Below are 19,817 nucleotides of genomic sequence, written 5' to 3' on the forward strand. Positions count from 1 at the left end.
GTTGACTTTCTGCAGTGTAAGCCTTAAGAACTGAATGTGTAAGCCGTGAATGTTGACCTGCTGCATGATCCAGATGGAGTGTGTACTCCAAAAATGAGCTGGGGTGGTGTCTGGATACCCTAGGAGAGTGCAGCTGGGTTGGTAACCATGGGTAGGCTTCATTCATTTGATGCAGGTGTTTCATCATGGCTGTTCTTTGCTTAGGCATTGCCTTATGACAAGTATCAAACCCCTTTAAGCTCATGCCTGACCACTACTAAAATCAAAGCACACATGTAATCGGTTGACTGAAGAAGGAAAAGTCAAAAGAGCACTGAGCATTGGTCCCACTTTATATACCTGTTCTGCCTGTTAGTGATTTGCATTTGTCTTGAGCCTTTAGTAGAGGGCTTAGTTCTGACCAGACAGGTCATGCCCACAACACAGACCACCTGCAAGCACTACAGAAAGGGAAATCTGACTGCATTCATGGGTTGTGTGATCACTGTCTGTCTATTCTCTTGGAAGTCTCATAGCCCAGATTCAGCTATTTCTTTTCTTGGAGACTATGGTTTTGGAGCTAAACAGTTTCACTGCACTGGCTGAGTTTTGCAAACATCTGTCTCTTGTCTGAGCTCATGTTCACTTCTGCCATTAGTGTCATGGGAAGCTAACTATGTCACAGTTGTGAGGCTTTGCTGGAACATCTATCTTTGAGTCCTAGACAAGAGATTGAAAGATGTAATGAGCAGGAGGCAGGATTAGGAAATAAGAATTTGATTTTGATATAATAAAGTGGGCATTGTGAGTCTCAGCTTAGTGTTACTTGTCAGCAAACCCTTAAAAGATGCTCTATTTCCAGACAGCGTTAAACATGAGCCCCTTAGAAGTTACCACTTGCAGTTGCAAATCACTTTTAAAGTTAACTTTTTCTTGCCTTGAAGTTCTTGTCTAGATTTTAACCTTATTCAGGTTTTTCCATTGGGTGGTTCACTTACATCTTCATCCTCTATTTTTTTCCATAGGTAAAATGAGGGCTTTTGAGCTCATTGGTGAGATTTTCAGGACAACTGAGTTTAGGCGAGTTTAGGAGCAAGGTTTTTTTAGGTTGCTTTTGAATGTTCCCTATCCTTTAATAATTAAGTGAATAATACTCTTTGGGAAAATGCTCAGCTTGATTTATTTCTGTCTCTAATTTGGTTTGGTAATTCTCAAGTCATTTTAGCCAGTCAATATCTACACTTGTGCGTTCGTAAAGGGACAGTTACAATTTTCCTGTGTTAGCTGACACTACCAATGCTTCTGTGATAAAAAAGGGACGTGATTATTTGACTCTCTCCTGGTTCCTTGCTTTCTAACCAGCTCCAGGGAGAATGACTTCTGGTGACTGCTGCTGCTAGCACGAGGGTGACTAACCATTTTCACCCTGCCACAACCTTCATCTGTTTGGGAAGCTGTGAAACACATGCCACATGTCTTGGAAAGTCAGGGAGAATGGGAGCTCTGGGAACAGTTCCCACATGGGAGATAACAGTGACTCCCCAGGAATTCCACTGTTCCTTTGAGAGCTAGGGCCAGCCCAGTGTGTGGCTCAATCCCAGCACAACCTGGCAGTGTCAATCTCTGCTGCCCTTGCTGGCTCATTTTTCTCTCCCAGCTGAGACATAAATCACCCAGTAGTCATTTTGTCAGTCCCAGGCTGGTGGCCTTGTGATGCGGCCCGTACTTGGGAGCTGGGCACGAGCTGCCCATTGCTCGGGATGGATCCCCAAGCTGGCCACGCCTAGACTAGTGGGAGCTGAGCTGGCCTTCGGGCTTTGCTGTTGGGTTGTGGGGTTTTTTCCTCCTCTCCTTAGGGGCAGCAAGGCTCTGTGCTCTGTTTCCTTTATCTCAAATGTAACTGATTGGATGGTGTGCAAGGCCACGCACAGCCTTATCTCCTCACATCCTGTTTGACTGCATTATCCAGGGCTGCACTGATGGAAGTTCTCCTCTCTCCTTGCTTTGATTTATATCACTCTGCTGGACACTACATCCTCTCATTGCTTCAGCCAGAGCTAGCTACTGCAATAATTTAAGAGTTGTTTTGCTTTGCTCGGGAAGTCAGGTGCCTTTTGAACAGCAGCTGCTGCAGGCAGTTTCGGTGTAGCAAACAAACCGAGCTTGATTTTGTGTTAGGCAGTGTGACAAGCATTCAGCTGGAGCCCAGCCTCCTGTTGGATATGGTTTGAGGCGAGTAGTGCCTCTTCCTTTGTAAACCAGTCTTATTCAGTGTTGAGACGGAGACAAAAATCTCACCGTGCAGCCTGTGGATATAATGAATGTATTACCGTGCCCAATACAGAGAGGCAAATCTCAGTTCTTTCCTCCTTGCCTGGCACTGCTGCTTGCTAAGAGCTTTTAGTCCTCTAGGGCCAGTAAACTTACCTTAACTGGTTTCATTCATGGGATTATGCAGCTTTACTCTGCTGTCCTGGGTGGATAGGGCTATTCACAGGGAATAGCCAGCATTACTCAGGATTGCAGGAGGCCGGGGGCAAAAAGTGAGATGAGAGCCAGGCTCAGCCGCTGGCTAAGCTGTTAGGGAGTGTTTCAGAAGAGCTCTCAAGAGGCCCAGTGAACTGCACCCACCCATCTCCACTGTCTCCAGGTTGCCTTAATGATGGGAGCGCAGCTCCTGAGGAGCCTGAGGAACTGGTTGCTGTCTGGTGCTGCAAAAGTGCTGTTACCTTCCTAGGAACAGTTCAGTGGTCTTGCTTCAGTTGCATCTTAATTTTTTTTCTGTAGAGACCCTATAAACATATCCATGATTTTTGTCCTCTTTTGTCTGCGAGCCTTAACCAATCTTATTCATTGTCAAATACTTGCTTTCCCACCTTTCCCCTTTCCAGTATGTTTTTCCTGCAGTCCTTGAGTTGCACCGTCTGGGAGCTACTCATCTACTGATTGCACTAATTTTTCTCTTTCAGAGGAACTAAGCTATTCTTGTAGTGTCCTATAGAATTTGCCAGTCTTCTTCCTCTGGTAAGTTTGACTGCTATCTTCCATCTTGTACCTTAAGAAATAGGTTTCTTAGTATTTCAGACTGTTGCTTCCCTAAACCCAAATCTCCTTGTATCACTGCATTGTGTAAGTTCATTTGCTAGATGTTCTAGATGGGAGTAAGTGGCTGGTTGCTCCTGTTTCCAGCTGTTCTTTATGTTATATATATATATATATATATATATATATATATATATATATATATATATATATATAATAAACTTTATAGCTTCAGCAGCAGGATATCATCTGTTGTGGCTGAACTGATTTTTTTTTGTGCAAAATTTCTGACTGCTGATCAGATATGAAAATGTTGTGGTTCGAATCCTCTACAGTAGGAGTATTTGGCTCACCTTACACCAAGGTGGCGAATACGGGAATCGTTTGGGTTTGTTTGCATTTCAATGACACCAAGGAGTACCTGTAAGGTGAAGCAATCCCTGCCACCACAGTCCGCAGTTCCAGTGGATGAGGCCGAGGGTGAAGGGATGTTCTGGCTAAAACACAGCGACTTTCTCAGGGCACAGCCAGCTCCGGAGCAGGGGTGGAACCGCCTGTCAGACTGCACACGGCTGTGCTGGCAAGTGCCCCTGCCTGGGAGGGGTGAGTGAACGGGGACCTCTCTGCCTGGTGTGTTGTGCTCGATTCCAGCAGGGAAAGGGGGTGGCCATGGAGTGGGGGGAGTCTCTTGGACAGAGCAGCTCTAAGAAACTGAACAACTGGAGGCAGCTGGCTGCAATTTTTCAGATCCTCAGGAAAGTATAATTTTGTGTTGAGCAGCTGCCACAAACACTTAAGAGGGAGCTGTTACCAGCAGTAATGACTGAGGGATTAATATTAGAAAGCAGATGTGTCAGACTATGGAGTCTGTTTAAAGATGTGCTCCCTGTCAATAAGACCTTGCTGAAGGGCTCTTGGCAGCTGTCTAGCCCTGCAGGATCTCTGAATCTCAATGAGATACCATGTGTGAAAGGAAAGAGAGTTAGTGTTGAAATTATCAGAATTGGAACGCTTCAACCAAAGCTACTGGAGCTGAAAGATTTTTGTTTTCTCCATGGTTTTGCTTTGTGAGTGACTCATTAAGAAATGACCATGGCAGAAAAAAAAAAAAAAAAAAAAAAAACAGGGACCAAGAGTGAGTAAGAAACAGTATTTGGACAGAGGGAAACCGATAGGAAAGAAAAGAGATACTGTGGTGAGGAGGTGGATGTGCTCTGAAGGGCCTTGTGTCTTTGAAACTGGGGGAGAACCCATGACTGGACCCTACAAAGAAAGATAGTTAATCATCTCTCAGTAAAATAAGTGAGATCAGGATAAAGAAAACCGTAAGGTACAATCGCAGAAGTACAAAAGGCAAGGAGTGGGGCATAAGTTCAGGCTGAGGGAATCTCAAGAGAACAAACACCAAGCCCTGTGACCTCTGGCAAAACTTGCTGTTATGGATGTGGGACAACATCCTCTGACTACTCTGTTCGTAAGAACTGTGCCTGGTGAGGGAATTCAGATGGGAAAGGAATTGTCTGAGCATGTCTGGGATGTCTGCTTAGTGCTTTCAGAATCAAATTCTCTCCACATCAGAAGAAAGCTTTGTGATTACAAACTCTTGCACAGGCAGAACTTAAAACAAATTTTAACAAGTACTAGAATATTTAGTAATATTAGAACATTTAATAATACAAATCACCATTAAAGTTACCAGGCTGTATGCATGTAGTTACTATTGAGTGGAAGACACAGGCAAATGGAAAGTAGATGCTAACTGAAACATTTGTATTTTGTTGAAGAGGTTACTAATGAATATTATTGAAACTTTTCTTATAAATAAGACATTCAACATTCTTGTGCTGAAAAATTCTCTGTTTTTCACCTGATTGCTCATTCAATGGGAAGCAATTCCACTGCCAGTTTTCCAGTTTGCCATCCTAATAAAGTTATTTATCACAAGCTTTAACCCCCAGCTTCTTTTTAGTTTGCTTTGCTTAGTTTAATGAGTGGTCATCTTGGCCACTGAGTTCAGATCAGCAGTGCAGGAAACAGAAGGCTTGAAAGTGTTCAGCCAAAGCAAGAGACCAACAGATCAGATAGCACTCAATCAGGACTCCCTGAATTACTGTCTATGGCTTCTGGCACAGAGTATTGCCTGGGACTGCACATGGAGCTTACCAGTTAAGCAACATTATTTAAGACAACTTTGCAGACCTTTCAAACCTTTGGCATCTTAGTGACCTAGAGGCATAGAGTTATAAGGATTTTCATGGCAATTGCAGTCTATGGAATTTCTTCAGAAGTTATCAAATAGAAGTAAAATTTTTGCTAGTGTGCTTTGTAATCTGAGTAATTACAGAAATTTTAGCTGGAGGTGGCCAAGCATCCTTGATTTTATAGTCTGTATGATTCCCCATTTTTGTCATCCATCAGGAATAGCTTTAGTACCAAGAAGGGAAAGCAGAATCAGGACCTAAGGTGTAGAAAAAAAGGGATTGATCACAATAGTACATATCTTGCTGACCTAGGTGTAATTTGAGATTAAACTAACATTGCTGGGCAAGGCACGAAAAGTAAGAAGCATAAAAAAATGTCTGGTCACTTCAAGATTTATATAATTTCTTCTGTCACTGCTATTATGTTCCACATCTCTCCACTTCTCTCTTGATTTACACCAACGTGAGAGAAAGTTCACATATTCTGTCGCTTGCTTTGTGGACTTTTCTTAAGGTACGAATGACATCTGCTCAAGTCAGTGCAACTTTTCTTTAAGGTTTGGAGAACAGTCTGGAGAGTTGACACTGCACTGAATAGGACATGTTTTCTCCTCCAGTTATTCTGGAGCTTGGATTAGAGTGGACCCAGATTTTTCTGTGTCACCAAAAGCATTTAGTGCAGATGCTGAGCCTTGTAAAATATGAAATGATCAGGCAACAGTTCCTAGGGTGTGAGTGTGATAGGGGGAGGAGAGTTATGCTTCAGATATATTTATTTAGTTTCAGCTTAAGAGTGTGCCATGATGAAATCATCTGCTAGGTATTCCCCTGTGTCAGCATGGACACTAAGGAGATGAAAATAACTGGATTCAAAGTAGATGCTTTTTATGGTCGTGATGGTCCTTCATTCCCTAGGAGATGACTTTGCCCGTGTGCATTGCTAGGGGATTTGGCTTGACAGCAGACCTGTACCTTCCAATGACTGTGGCTTTGGGAGTCTTGGAGTTGAGCAGTTGGAGTTGTTTTCACTTGGTGTGAAACCTGCTGGCTGGAGTGAGATTTGCAGCTCCCAGTGCAGGTGGTATGATGAATACACTTGCTGTCTCACCTTGGGTTTCATTCTGAACCCTCTGTTTTTCAGCCTGTCATCACAAGTTAAAACCAGCCTGGGCCTTGTGTTTGTGGATATTTTGTTTGTGTGTTAACTATGGAGGGTCTGCAGAGCCTCCAGGGACTAGGGGTGTTAGAGGAAATAGGAAAGGGAGATTTGGAACAGGTAACTTCTCTTTCCCTGTCAGTGTCTCTCTGTGGAAAGCTTACTCCTCTACACCGATTCCCCAGCAGGACAATCTCTTAAATACCCATGTAATTTTTTATTAGCATCTGTCAGTGAAAGGGGGAATGTTTGGCGAGGGTTCATTTCAGACACCCTTCATTTCGGGGTCTCTTAAAGTCACACTGTTGGCTGTGGTGTCATTCACAGTGTGCTGGGATGTCTGCTCCAGTGGTAAAAAAGCCAAGTGCGAGTTCCCCTCTCTGCCCCTCTCACCTCCCATTTTATTATTTCTTTCCATGTTCATTAAAGCTCTGAAACTGTATACCATGGATCAAGAGGGTTAAAATAATCTCATGTAGGTGCTGAAATGGATGGATGGGCTGTGGCTGGCCATTTTAGTGATTTGTGTGTTTCAAACACTCTCATAGGAAATAAGTCATATACTGGCTTTTCTAAATGTCTTTGTGAACCATTTGTTAAAATGCTGCATAGTACACTGTGTCTAATTATTGGTCTAATTTATATTGTCTGTATTGAAATTAGTCAAAGGCACAGTATTGTCTTATTTCCTTAGCTTTTGGTGGTTTTTGGAGATGTAAAATATGCCTCTGCTGCCGTCTCAAGTCATTAATGAGCAGCAAAACCTTCTGAGAGCCAGTGTTGCCAAATCTTTACAACTTCAGGTTTTGAATTGTTGAAATTCTTAAAGAATTTCAGCTTTTATTTAAAAAAAAAAAAAAACCAAAAAAACTGGTCATTATGGTCTTGGAGAAGATTTTAAAAGCACAAAATCCAAAAAGATAAGAAACTAAAGAAAGACTTGAAAAAAGTTTGTCAGAAAAGTTTCTGGAGCTATGAGCCTGGAATTTTTGAAGTTCTGAGGTTAAATGAATGGACTGCTTTCCCCCTATATCAACTATGGATAGCATGGCATAACTGCACTTTTTTTTTTTTTTAATAACTAATTTTTGACAAATACCACTCCCAAATTTCTCCTCTGTTCCCCTTTACATTTTCACTGTGATATTTCTGAACTAGAGAGTTGCCATGTCAGACTTGTCTCCTTACTCGTGTTCAGTGCAGGTTTGATGATTCTGTTCCTCTTGGAAAAAAGTCCTTATTCTGATTTTCTTGCTACCCAGCTCAATGTGAGGGAGGGAAGTTTTGAACTCTGGCTGGATTCTCAAATGCTGGTTTGTGAACATTCTTTGTAGCTCAGATAACAAAGCTATTAAAATGATAAACAAACAGCTTTGGGATTAAGGCAGAAGAATTATCTGTGTCTTTAGAAGCCATTTGTCTCCTGCCTGGTTGACTGGAAATGTCTGTGTGGTCTGAAGTCAATTTCACAATGAGTGTTTCAGCAGCTCCACTCAAAGGCTTCAGCCTCTCCTGTAGGCATTTATAAGTAGACTATAATTTATTGTATTTTTCAAGAGCTAGCAGCTGCCTGCTTAGGTTCAATGAGAAACCAATTTCTGCTCCTGCCCAGTGGCAAATCTAATAGCTTGAGACTAGTAAATGATGATGGAGCAGAGAGGCAGAGGAAACTTGAAGGAATTTGCCCAAAGTCGTTCTGAAGATGAGCAGTAACAACAGGCTGAGCACCTTGGTTCTCGACCTGTAACGTGGTGCTGTCATCCCTGTACTCATGGTGCCTTTTTATCCTGCCAGGATATGGTGCTGGGATTTGGAAGACACTGCATGTAACTGTCTGGCTCCAAGAATGGCTTTTTAAAAGCACAGCTGATCCTTGAGAAGAAATGTCAGTGTTAGAAGTGACACCAACTACTAACTCTGATCCAGTGAAACAGTATCTAAGAAAATTTCAACCCCAGTGCTCAGTGATGACTGGATAATTCATCACTGCTTTAGTCTTTCACATGGACCGAATCCCTCTATGCGTGCTTCAGAAAGTTAAATAACAGTTGCATGGATAATAACAGTGCAGGGAGAAAGAAATAAAGGAGATAAATACATGAGAAGACTCCTCAGAGGAGAACTGGGAAGTGACAGAGTTAATGAACCGAAGAGAGATTGGAGCAGGCTATTTTTCAGAAGGACTTGTAGAAAATGTTTTCATCTCAACATAAATAAAAACCCAACATGTGGTTATTATTTAAGATAAACTTGAAGTAAAACCCTTCCTAACTAAGATTTTTTTAAACTTTTTTTGCTTTAGTATCTCCTTGGAGGGTTTCTAACTGCCCGGTGGGATGTGCTTGCCGTTGCAGATTCTGAGTCTGCTCCTCCGCGTGGCACCTTGGAGTTTCTAGCTGGCACCATTACCTCCAACGAGTGGAGTTCTCCCACCTCCCCTGAGGGGAGCAACGACTCGGGGGGCAGCGAGGCCTTGGACAAACCCATCGACAATGACGCCGAGGGCGTGTGGAGTCCGGACATCGAGCAGAGCTTCCAGGAAGCGCTAGCCATCTACCCGCCATGCGGCCGGCGCAAGATTATCTTGTCAGACGAAGGCAAGATGTATGGTAAGTGGAGAGAGAGAGAGAGGCCACAACATAATGCTCCAGACAGCTTGCCCGTGCCCCAAGTGATGCTCTGAGTGAATTCCCTTCTCTCAGGTGTTCCCAGGCTGGTGCTGTTGGTTGCCTGGAGTTGTATTTAAGAAAAAGGGTGTGAACATTTTGACATTCACGAAGCAGAAAGAGTTATAGGTATCTTTTTCAGGGGACTATCCATAAAGTAGATCTCAGAGAATCTCTTGCTGGTATCTCTTGCTGCTGTCTTCAGTGCTCTTGTTGGAGGTAAGAACAAGTAATGGTCTGTATGTCTGGTGCTGCAGAACAGAAGTTCAGCTCCTGAACCCCCGAATGGCTCTGCTGCTGTGCAAACACCTACACTTCAACTGCCTACACTTTTCAGATCTTAAGGGCAGAAAGTTCTGTGTACTCCTTTTCATTGTAGTTTACCTTCTCACAGCCCTGGCACAAGTATCTTTCACCTGTGGATTCTTCTCATCTAGCTAACTAGATACCCCGCCCTGAATACAGAGAGGCTGTGGTTTGCAGCTGCAGCAGAAGTCAACTTTATACGTGGCAGACATGCTTTTGAATTGGGTTTTTTGACCTTTTCCACAGTTAAGATTTCTTTTGATTTTGGTAACAAAAAGCTGGTCTCTAGCCTGGATTCTCTTGCTGAGTATTGCAAGAAGTCACCTGGTACTTCTGTGACTAAAATGCAAAAGCAAAGGTTGAATACCCAGTATTTGGTTCTAAGTCCCAAGTTGGACAGTTTCTCAAAACACTAGCAAGGATCTCCGGGAAGACAGCTCTCTTTCTACCCAGCCGGTGCTTGCTTTCCCACCCCCCACCAATACATTGGAATCTGCCTGTCTTTACAGGCCCCATCACGGGTGCCCCGTGCATGCCCCGGAGCTTCCTACGGGGCACTTCACAAGTAATTCTGCAGGTTTCTGTCCACCCATCAGGCCATTGTTCCCTGAGCAAGGGAATGGATTGCTCCGACTGTGGGAGCGTGGGTGGGGTCTTGTTTACATGTCCTTATCTGCAGTGGATGGTTTTACTGGGTACACACATCATTGTACCTGGGAAGAGCAATAGGGGTTGGGTAAAGCTGATCACCCTGAGGCTAATCTAGGGCCAGTATTCTCAGGCAGACATCAATTCCTGCTCCCTGCTGGCGCAGACGTTTTTGTGGTTGTGCTATGGAACCAACCGGGGAACTGATTCAGCTTAAAACTAACAGGGCCAGAAAGGGGAAAAGATGTGAACTTTAATTTGGATACTGCCCAGCGTCTTGTGCTGGTATTCAGAGAAAGGATGGTGAGATTTGGGAATGAGCAACCATGACCGAGATTAAAGTAAGACTGCTCCTTTAGGGACCAATGCTTGCTTAAAATGTAACTCAGACTAAAATATTACCTGAGAATCCACCCCATGGTTATTTAGCATGAACTAGTGACATGCCTCTTGTTGCTTTATGTCTGCACTGTTTTTCATGATGGGTGACTTTTAAAATTACTGGTGAAAAATTACAGTTGTGTTTTAAGACTGTATTAATTTACTGAACATTTTGCATGGCCCCTGAAGTATTTCAGCTTTGGAGTGAATGTGTCAGAGCAGAGAGTGAAAGACGAGAAAAGAAATGAGAGCAAAAGTGAAGCGCAAAGGGATACAGAAACCAGTGACACTTAGCTGGGCCTGACTTAGCATGGATTGGTGTTAAGTGGAACACACCTAGTTGACTGGACTGGTGAACTGCAGAAGGTAAATAACCCTCTTGCAGGGTGAAAAGCTTAGGGTAGGCTCAGGGAGAAGAAATGAAGAGCTCTTCTGCAAGCCCTCCCCCACTTCTCCAAATGGGACAGTGTCCCTGCTTGCCTTCAGTGCACCTGTTCCTGGTGTGGATGGTTGGTTCAGTGTGCTCCTGACAGAACCCAGGCACTGATTTATGTCCTCCTTTGCTTACTCGTCTCCAGGATCCAGGCCAAGGAAGTGGGGCCCTGTCTGGGATCTATAGAAAGATATGACCGGGCAGGGAGAATAAATATAGTCCCTGATTTCATCTTCAGTGCTCACAAGCCAGCTTGTGGAACAGGGCAGGCTCGCTGTGGAGCTGGCCCTGCCTCCGAAGGGATGGTTATTTATCCGCCCTGTGACTGACTTGCACAGAGCTCTCTGAACCAAGGTGTGAGATGTATATGCCCCTTTCCCCTGACAAAACTGGGACCATTTAATTGTTTCTCGCTGAGGAGTGGCTCAAGTAGTTTTTGGACAAGATGTTCCAGGTCTCAGAATTTCTTCTACCTGCAATTTATATGCTTCTCATCTTTTGTGAGGCAACCTGTTGTCAGTTTAAAGTTGACAGCTTTTAGCTGAAATGTACTGAGGCAATATGAGGAATTTGTGCTGTTCTGCTTAAATGTATTTAAAATTATATAGAAAGTAGTGTTTCAGCCTCTACACAGGCCTCAAGCTCATGTTTCCACACCTCTTCAAGGCTGGCTTGTTTACAGCTCTTTAGACAACACTCTGCTGATTGCAGAGTGAACACAATTCCGACTTCACTCCAAAGTCAGCCAAGCTCTTCTCTGTACACTGATAATCTGTGTCCCGATTCCTTTGCTGCCTTTCCTTTCGTTATCTTTTTCCATACTAGACGTGTTCCATTTCTGCGTGGAGGCAGCATCCTGACTGAGTAAGCTCATGGCACAGCCTGCTCTGGGTGCAAGCCCTCACTGGCCTTTCCAGCAGGCTTTGCTGACCACCTGCTTAAGGCACAAGCAGCTGTCTTGTGTGATATGGAATGCTGTCCTTTCTCCTAATCGTTGTGTTAGCATTAGAAGCATTGAGTCTGGGCACTTTATGCTCTGGCGACTTCTGGTACCACTAAGGTCTTGCAGAATAATTTTATGAGTCCTGCCTGCTAGAGCACCATGGGGGTACAGTATTACAAATCTGTCATTTATGTTTTCCAACAATATTTTTCCGTGGGATAGATCATACCTATAGCATTTGTACTAAATAAACTCTCACAAAATTAGGTGTTGGGTGTCTGCTGGTATCTTCAGTACTGATGTAGAGAAAGGTGAGGGAAAGAGCTTAGAACCTTTGTGAAATTTGCATGGAGATGCTAAATCTGCCAGATCTCCCAGTTACTGAGTGCAGAGAAATAAGAAATAGTAACTTGCAAAATGATACCTTTTTTGACATTACAAGAGAAACAATAAGATCTTGGAAAAAACTAATGATTACCTTAGCTGTCCAGTGTTCCCTTCCACTGCAGGCACACCTGGCTTGGAGCACCTTTTTGCAAGAGGGGCTAGAATTGGTGTTAGTTTGTTAGATGGCTGTTCTGAAGGAGTCAGTAGTTCAGCAGCTGCTTTTCAAACAACTCAGCCGTTTCTGTGCTGAGCAGGGAGGGGCAGACAGCTGGGGCAGTCATCCATCTCCCAGGCTGGTGCCATCTGTTTGCGAACTGCTGATTGGAAATACTTAGAGATGTCTAAAGCTAAGAGGCTGAGTGATAGAAGCAGGACAGTCAACCATGTTACTAGTTAAAACTTGGAGCAGGCAGTGGACCACAAAGTCTTGCTTTTACAACATGACTTAAGATGGGTTCAAAGGTCAGTCTGATGCTAAAAGCTATCAGGTCACAGGTGGCCCCTCCCACCCCTGTTCTGAAATGATTAGGTAAACTTGCAGGATAATGCCTTTATCTCAAAGGGATAAGTTATCATTTCATGTTTTCCTCAACCTCAAATAGTCACTAAAAGTAGCACTGAAAAGCAAATGCATAAATCCGAAGAAGCATAAAACATACACTACCTATCCCAGTACATAAACACTTCTTCTTGAGGGGCGGGAGGACCATGGTTGTTATTTAAAGTGTGGAAACCTACCAAGTGAGAGTCTTCAACTGCTTTCCTCTGTATTGTAGTTCAGCATCTTACCTGATGATGTTTCAATCAAAGCTATTGAAACATGCTGAGAATGTGCTCAGTTGACACTGAACTGAATGTTCCAGGTAACTGCAAAATTTATATTTCAGCTGTGATATCCCTCAGAAACTTCTGAAGCTCCTATCCCTTGCAATATTATGACCTAGCGAACTCCAGAACAGCCCTTTATCCCATGATTTTGGAAGAAAAAAGAAATCTCATATTTTAAACACTAGAAGACAGACAAAACTTGGATTAGTGGACAATTGGTCAGGATGCAGACTTTGCCCTCCCCTCTCGTGGTAGATGTAATGTTTTTGGAGTTGCTTAATAATGAGGTTTTGTTTCACTCAGTCATCTTTCAACTTTGCTTTTGTGTGGCTCTGGTTCTTTGTTGTAGACTAGACTAAGCCAGACTTCTGGAGACATTAGCAGTGGGTTAAACTTCTGCTGGAGTTTGTCATGCTTTTCCTTCCATCTCCTCTGTAAGCCAAGTTTATGGTTCTTTGTGTTAAGCTGTATGTCAATTTAACTGGTGTTTATTCCATGCAAGCATAAAAAGAAATATTTTTGCATTAATTCCAAGCATTTCTTGAATATTGAGAAATTTGCCACTTTTGAAATACCAACCCACCAGGAATCTTCTTGCAGTTAATAGTAGTGGCTGTGGCATCTTTCCTTAACATGCTTAGTACTGAACATAAATATAGTAGCAAACTTACTGTGTACTACATGTTATCAAAATTATTGTGACTCCTTTTGTGGGGGCTTTATTCTGTTGGTTCAATAAAGGGCAACATATTTTTCCTGTCCCTTTTGATTTTTTAGCAGCTTTGTAGTCCCATATTTATCTGTCAGGCTTAAAACCAAGTGATCTGTGTAGTAATATGTTTTTCCCATTGTATATATCTACAGCCACAGAGTTTTCATCATGTTTAAGTGACTTCCTTCATTGGCAACATTGCATTACACTTATGGCTCTTCCTTCCTCTGAATTTTTAATTTTTAAATTTCAAATTTTTAGTAATTCTCTAAGAGAGATGATTTGTAGTGGTATATTGTCAGAAAGGCGCTTGGGTTTCTAATTTAGTAGGCCAGCTTTATGTTTTGTAGGTCTGTCCACTTACCCGCCGTTTAACTGAGACACTGTTTATATTTCATTTTTTTCAGCCTTTTCTCTCCTTGCATGTTATTGTTTTGCTCCCGTTCTTCTTCTGGACAACTTTACACATTTCCAGTGGCTTTCTGAAAAGTTTAGTTTTAGAAAGCCTTAGTGTTCTTTTATATTTTATAACCCACTTCCTTCTTTCATGATTGGGTTCAATACTATCAGTTGCTAATTTGCTCTTACAAATACCAAATGTTCATTAATACTTAAAAAATACATAAATTGAATTCAAAATCTGGGAACAAAAACCAGACATGGAAAATGAAAGTTAATAGTGCCCAGTGACTTGGGTTTCTTCTCTCTTTAAAACCAGTGCATGTAAAGCTATCTTCTGGACAGGTTTCTGCAAACACATTACCAGAAAGATCTCAAAAACATGGAGTGAGTTCTGAGAAGAGCGAGCATACCAGACTTAACATTGAGCTCTGGGGGTTGAAGGGACTGATTTAGGAGGAAAGATTAAAGTAGCTAAATATACATAGCTTGGCTAAGTGATGACTGAAAGGTGGAGGGTGGGGGGGACACATAATAACAGTCTAAAAATATTTGAAGGGTGTTAACATTTAGGAGGGAGAGGGATTTTATGTGGAACATGTGAGCATGACTAGGATTAATGGGGGAGAAAGAGAGAATATAGGATGGATATCAGCAAAGGCTTCAGGACAGCATGGTGCTCAGTGCTGAGGGATCTCTCCCCTCTGAAGAACTATAATGGAAGTGCTGTTTTGGGGGGCTATTAAAATTGTATCAGACAAAACGATTAGGATTGTATTTGTAAAACTAGTCCCAAAGAATGGTGTGTGTGCATGTGCGCATGTGTATCTGTATTTTACCTGAATGAGAGGAGGATTCCAGATGGGAAGTGCTATGGTTTTATACAGGAGACAAGAGAACAGTAGGCATTAGGTGGCTTTACACTGTAAATGTCTGCATTTTTTTGTAAATTGTTAGCATTGTGATTCATACTACCTGTGGTTTTGTGACATGAGCATGTTTATTTAACTGAGCCCTTCCTTAGGTCTGAAACAAAAAGAGCTGACTTCTAGGTAAATTCCAGGAGTGCTTTCTCAGCGTTTGTCTTCTATCAATTAGCCAAACATTGAGTAGAGAAGGATGACACATTTCTCAAGAAAGGGTGTGCATATACATAGAGGGAGCTGATAATGTCAATATGCAGATTGTGTGGACACCTGGCCTAGGAAAAAAACAACTCCTGTTACTTCTTCAGTGCAAGTAAGAAAAACCTATCAGGTGAACTTTCTTTTAAAGTCTCTTTCAAAGGCATTCCTTATTCCTTAAGCAAAACCACTGTGAGACAGCATTACCTTTCCATTTTCTAGTACCAGAAGTGAAGGGAAGCTGCTTGTTCAGAAAAAGCCAGTTTTACAGCCAAAAGAACAAGCAGCATTCTCATTCATGCAGGATCCAGATAATGAGCACAGGAGAACTAGGGCTGTCCATTGGTCTAAACAGTTGCTCATTAGCTAATCCATAACAAACCCTGTATTGTCTGTGTGTGGTGAAGATCTGGGCAGCAAAACTGTGAAGGCTGTGTGCAGTTTGTGCCCAGACAGATGGTCTTGTAAATCTGTTGGTCACTGGCAGAGCTGACTGAAACCTCTGGGGCCTGGGTACACCTGCTGCTGAAGGGTGCATAGCCAGCAGCTGTTGCTCATTGCTATCACCTTGAACTTGTGACCCGTCTTCTGGGTATTCCTTTAAGTTCTCAGTCTCACTCCATGCACAGAAACAGCCAGAGTCTTGCTTGTCTCTGGCTTCTTGAACAGGAAATGACATTTTTCATGTAAAATGCCTTTAGAATCACTCCTCTTTCCTCTTGGGCTTGATTTGTACAATAGTTGCAAATGCCTTTCCAGGAGCTTTGGTTGGAATCTGTGGGCAGGAGTGCAAGGAGTTGTAACCAATGCTTGCTGAGGTAACCCAATAGCAGTGCCTAAGCTGTTGACTGCAAGTGCTGCAGACTCAGGCCGGTTTCTAAGCATGGCAGTGTTGCAGGGAAACACACAGCATGTGTGGCACTCAGTTCAGTGCTGCTTTCAACCCTGACTGGGGATTAGGAGCATTCCTGCATATAAACACGGCATCATGACAGCTTTGGTTGTAGAATCAGAGAAAATGGTGGTGGGAAAGACCTTAAAAAATAATTCATCTTCTCCTGGGCTCAGAGGCAAAGCCAGCTGTACTTGAGATGTTAATTTTTGGTCTGATCCTTTATGGCTAAAGTTGTGGGAAAGTGATTTGACAAATCTAGATAAAGAAGCTTTCATACAGAAGGTACCTGAAGCACCTAGATATGTGCAAATTCCCTTCTGGATCCATGTGCATTTTTAGGTATCTCTACAGCTTAAATAGTTTTGTCATCCTCATGTTCCAGCCCCATGCCTGAATCGTGGTTGTCCAGTTATCTGCCAGACTTACACTGTAAACTCAGTCAGGGAACAGGTACTTAAAGAATCTGGAACAGAATTGTGCCGATGTTAGAAGAAAGAGAGCAGGGTGGGAAGGAATAGGGAATATCATATCACAAGCCACTGTAAGGAATTTTCATGATATTGGCAGAATTCACCTATTACCCAGACCAGTCCCTGGGTGGCTATGCAGTTATTTAATCTGTGTTTCTGCTAGGTTTTTCTGTTCACATTCTCTTTTCACCTGTTACACAGTATGACATCTTTAACAAGTATTCTTGATAATGTTGGGATGATGGTGTGGAACTGATGTGTTGAGACCAAGAGTATATTTCCTTCAGAAATGGTGAGATGACCTTACAGTTCACAGCAGAGGAAAAGAGGGAGCTGCCACTCTTCTTTCCTTGCTCCCCAGCTCTGCTTCCAGTTTTGTGCTCCTGTTCTTTAGGCAAGCTTCATTTTCTAGCAGACTCCTTGTGGATACATGTTAGATTGCTGAACAGATAGCAAACTAGGTTGGCAAAATGAGCTGGACAGATTTCTGCCAGATTAGAGTTGAACTGACCCATGGAACAGTCTGGTGAGAGGGAGGGAAGGGGAAAGGCAACCATATTTTTCAGGAATGTCCAGGCATTTGTTTATGCTGATTCTATAGCTTAATGGCTTAAAATGATCACAGGCATTGGCTGCACAGTAAATCATGAAGCCATGAAATGAAGTTCAGTGGTGGCAGCCATTCCACTTAAAAAATCAGTATTCATTTATTCATATAATTCAAGAACAGTCTCTGGGTTCTTTTGCTCTCATTGAGGCTGCTGTGAAATTCTCAGCCATTTGGCTGGGACTGGGTTGTGGTGTAAATCTTAGGTGCTAAGTGAAGCAGTCATGGCTCCTCACAGTACTGAGCCAGACCAGAGCAGCTGCCCTGAGAAGTGCATGGTCTGTGCTGGTCGTGCAGCAAGTGGCTGCTCAGATCTCACAGACCCCTTTTACCTCTAATTTCTGTTGTAGCTGAAGCTTTGAGTGCTTGGTCAGCCTGTCATCTGGACACATGCACAAGATTAGCACCTGGGGGCAGAAATCTGCCAGGAACTCTGTACTCTTGGTGCTGGCAGGGGCAGCTGACCACAAAATAGTAGAAAGGCTTACGTTTTTGCCATCCCTTAAGACAACATCACTGAGAATTGCTTTCAGATGCCCCACATCTTCTGGTAACCTAGAAGATACCGAAATGAGCAGACGTTTATTGTTCTAAGGAAGCATTTAGCAGATGTTCAGGTCTATAATGTAGAACTTGGACTGGTGGTAACTGGAAAATGCAGTTACAGTTCAACATTGGTTTCTGTGCTACCCTCAGTAGTCAAGTTTCTCTGAACCCGGCCCTTGGTGAGTAAAGTGTCTTAGTACCTCAATAAGGTCGTTCTCAGGTGTCCCAGGAGACTGAAATCTGTTGGTTTGACATGCCTTTCCATGTAGAATTGTTATTGGCTCTTTCAGGTGATACCTGATAGCTCCCTGGCATATGAAGGACTTGTGTTACTATATGCAGCTGCTTTGGCGTAATTGTGGGATTTCCCGGCCAAACCGAATCTTGAAATTTTCTGTAGGATTCTTATCAGTCTTAACCCTGGGAAGTACCAGAACAAGTCCCAGCTCTGCTCCTTTTGCAGCCCTTAAGGCGTATATAGAAGAGTACTTATTGGATGGATTAACTTACATTTCTGTGGCCTGAGGCGATAATGTGGGAAAACACAGCTGATGAGGACATCAATTTATGCACTGAAAAGCACTATTAAAGACTGAGGTGTGGTGAAGAGCTGCACAGCCTGGAGCTTCCCATTAAGCTGCTGGGGAGGGACGTCTGCCTCTGTACCTTAGAAAATGCTCACCTTTACAAGGAATAATTCCACATGCCCTTGGGGCAGTAATTAGAAGGCAGTTTAACGCTGTTTAGCCTTTAGAGAAATGAGGCAAGCACAGGAAGTGCCATGCCCATTTTCTCTCCAGCCTGTTTGTGTATGAGGGTTAGGTGGAGTACAGTTCCAGGCTACAGTTTCTCTGGTGGCAAAACTGGTTTAAGAATTTCTGCACCGATTCTTCCTCTGTTCTCTTTGCTGTGCCACTGCCGTGGTTAATGTGACCACAAAATGAACTAGTTCACCGATCCAATTAAAAATAGGCTGATGGGGGAAAAAACAAATCAAAACCAACAAAATCCATATGAGGATGGGGAGTTTTATTTTTTTAATCATTGGTAATTAGAGTGATGCATGTCAGTCTTTACTCCCCTGTCCCTGCTCCCCTTTTCCCATCAATTTAGTTGGTACAGTTGCACACAGGAGTTGATGGAATGTTGCAGGAGGAGTAATGACCAGCTAAGGAGAGGGAAACCTCTTCACTTTGTTCTAACTACACCCATGGTGACTGACTTTTCATTTATCTCCAGTACTTGTTTGGAACCAGTAAGAGGCTTCCCCAAAACTGCAGAGTCTGTAATTATTAACACCCAGCCTTATACCTTGTGTGAAGCATCTTAAACTGACCATCAAGAAACAGCAGTTTCTAAATGGTGGTAGCACTGTTTGTGTTTCTGGCTGTGAATTTAGGCTGTGCAGTGGCAAAGGAGAAGAGTAGACACCTTTCCAGCAGAAGACCTTTTACACAAGAGAGGGTTTCAGTGTTCAGACCAGTTAGTAAATAAGACAACTGAATTTTATGACCTCGGACAGATGAATCACCCGACTGCCATGTGAGAGGCTTGACTGGTACATTCTGCCCAGCAAATAAAGCTTTGAATTTGTCATTTCAGAAGAGGAAGGTGCTCACAACTTGCACAAAGATGAAAACTGGTATTTTGGGGAAGAGCTAACTGGTGTTAATCACTTCAACGTTGTGTTTTCAGGGTTTGGCTGTTTTGATGTTTTTCAGAAATACTGGCCTATCCTTTGATTCTTTATCTCAAAATCTCCTTACTGTAGGGAGTGCATGAGCTCAGAATCTTTGTGTGGAAGGTTCATCCTGAGAAAATTCAAGCAGGGAATAAATGATCAGAGTGAGGAAATTTTCTTCTCCCAGCTGAATATAAAACTCATTGGTGCGTGTAACTCTGCTATGAGAGCTCTAACCTGACCATTGAGCACTGAAATTCTGCTCTGGTGGGGTCAAAGATGTCTTCATCGGATGGGTCAGTGCCATAAAATGCAATTTGGTTTTCCATGGTCATGGGAAATGATCACTGTGTGATGGTCATAGTGGTGTATTAAGTTTCATTATTGCCTCCTGAGTAGAGGAACCAAACAAA

The 19,817-nt window shown here is 42.9% G+C and overlaps 1 protein-coding gene across 3 annotated transcripts in view; it reads left to right on the top strand.

The window, feature by feature from the left end:
- TEAD4 (TEA domain transcription factor 4) overlaps positions 1–19,817 on the top strand; it is a 51,189-nt gene that overhangs the window by 5,697 nt on the left and 25,675 nt on the right. For all 3 annotated transcript variants that reach the window (XM_068181803.1, XM_068181801.1, XM_068181802.1), the window contains one exon: positions 8,733–8,987. In XM_068181803.1, the coding sequence (XP_068037904.1) occupies positions 8,981–8,987 (7 nt within the window). In that variant the 5' untranslated portion in view covers positions 8,733–8,980. The remainder of the gene's footprint in view (positions 1–8,732; positions 8,988–19,817) is intronic.

This window comes from Anomalospiza imberbis, chromosome 2 (genome assembly GCF_031753505.1).
Source record: "Anomalospiza imberbis isolate Cuckoo-Finch-1a 21T00152 chromosome 2, ASM3175350v1, whole genome shotgun sequence".
NCBI classification, from domain to species: domain Eukaryota; kingdom Metazoa; phylum Chordata; class Aves; order Passeriformes; family Viduidae; genus Anomalospiza; species Anomalospiza imberbis.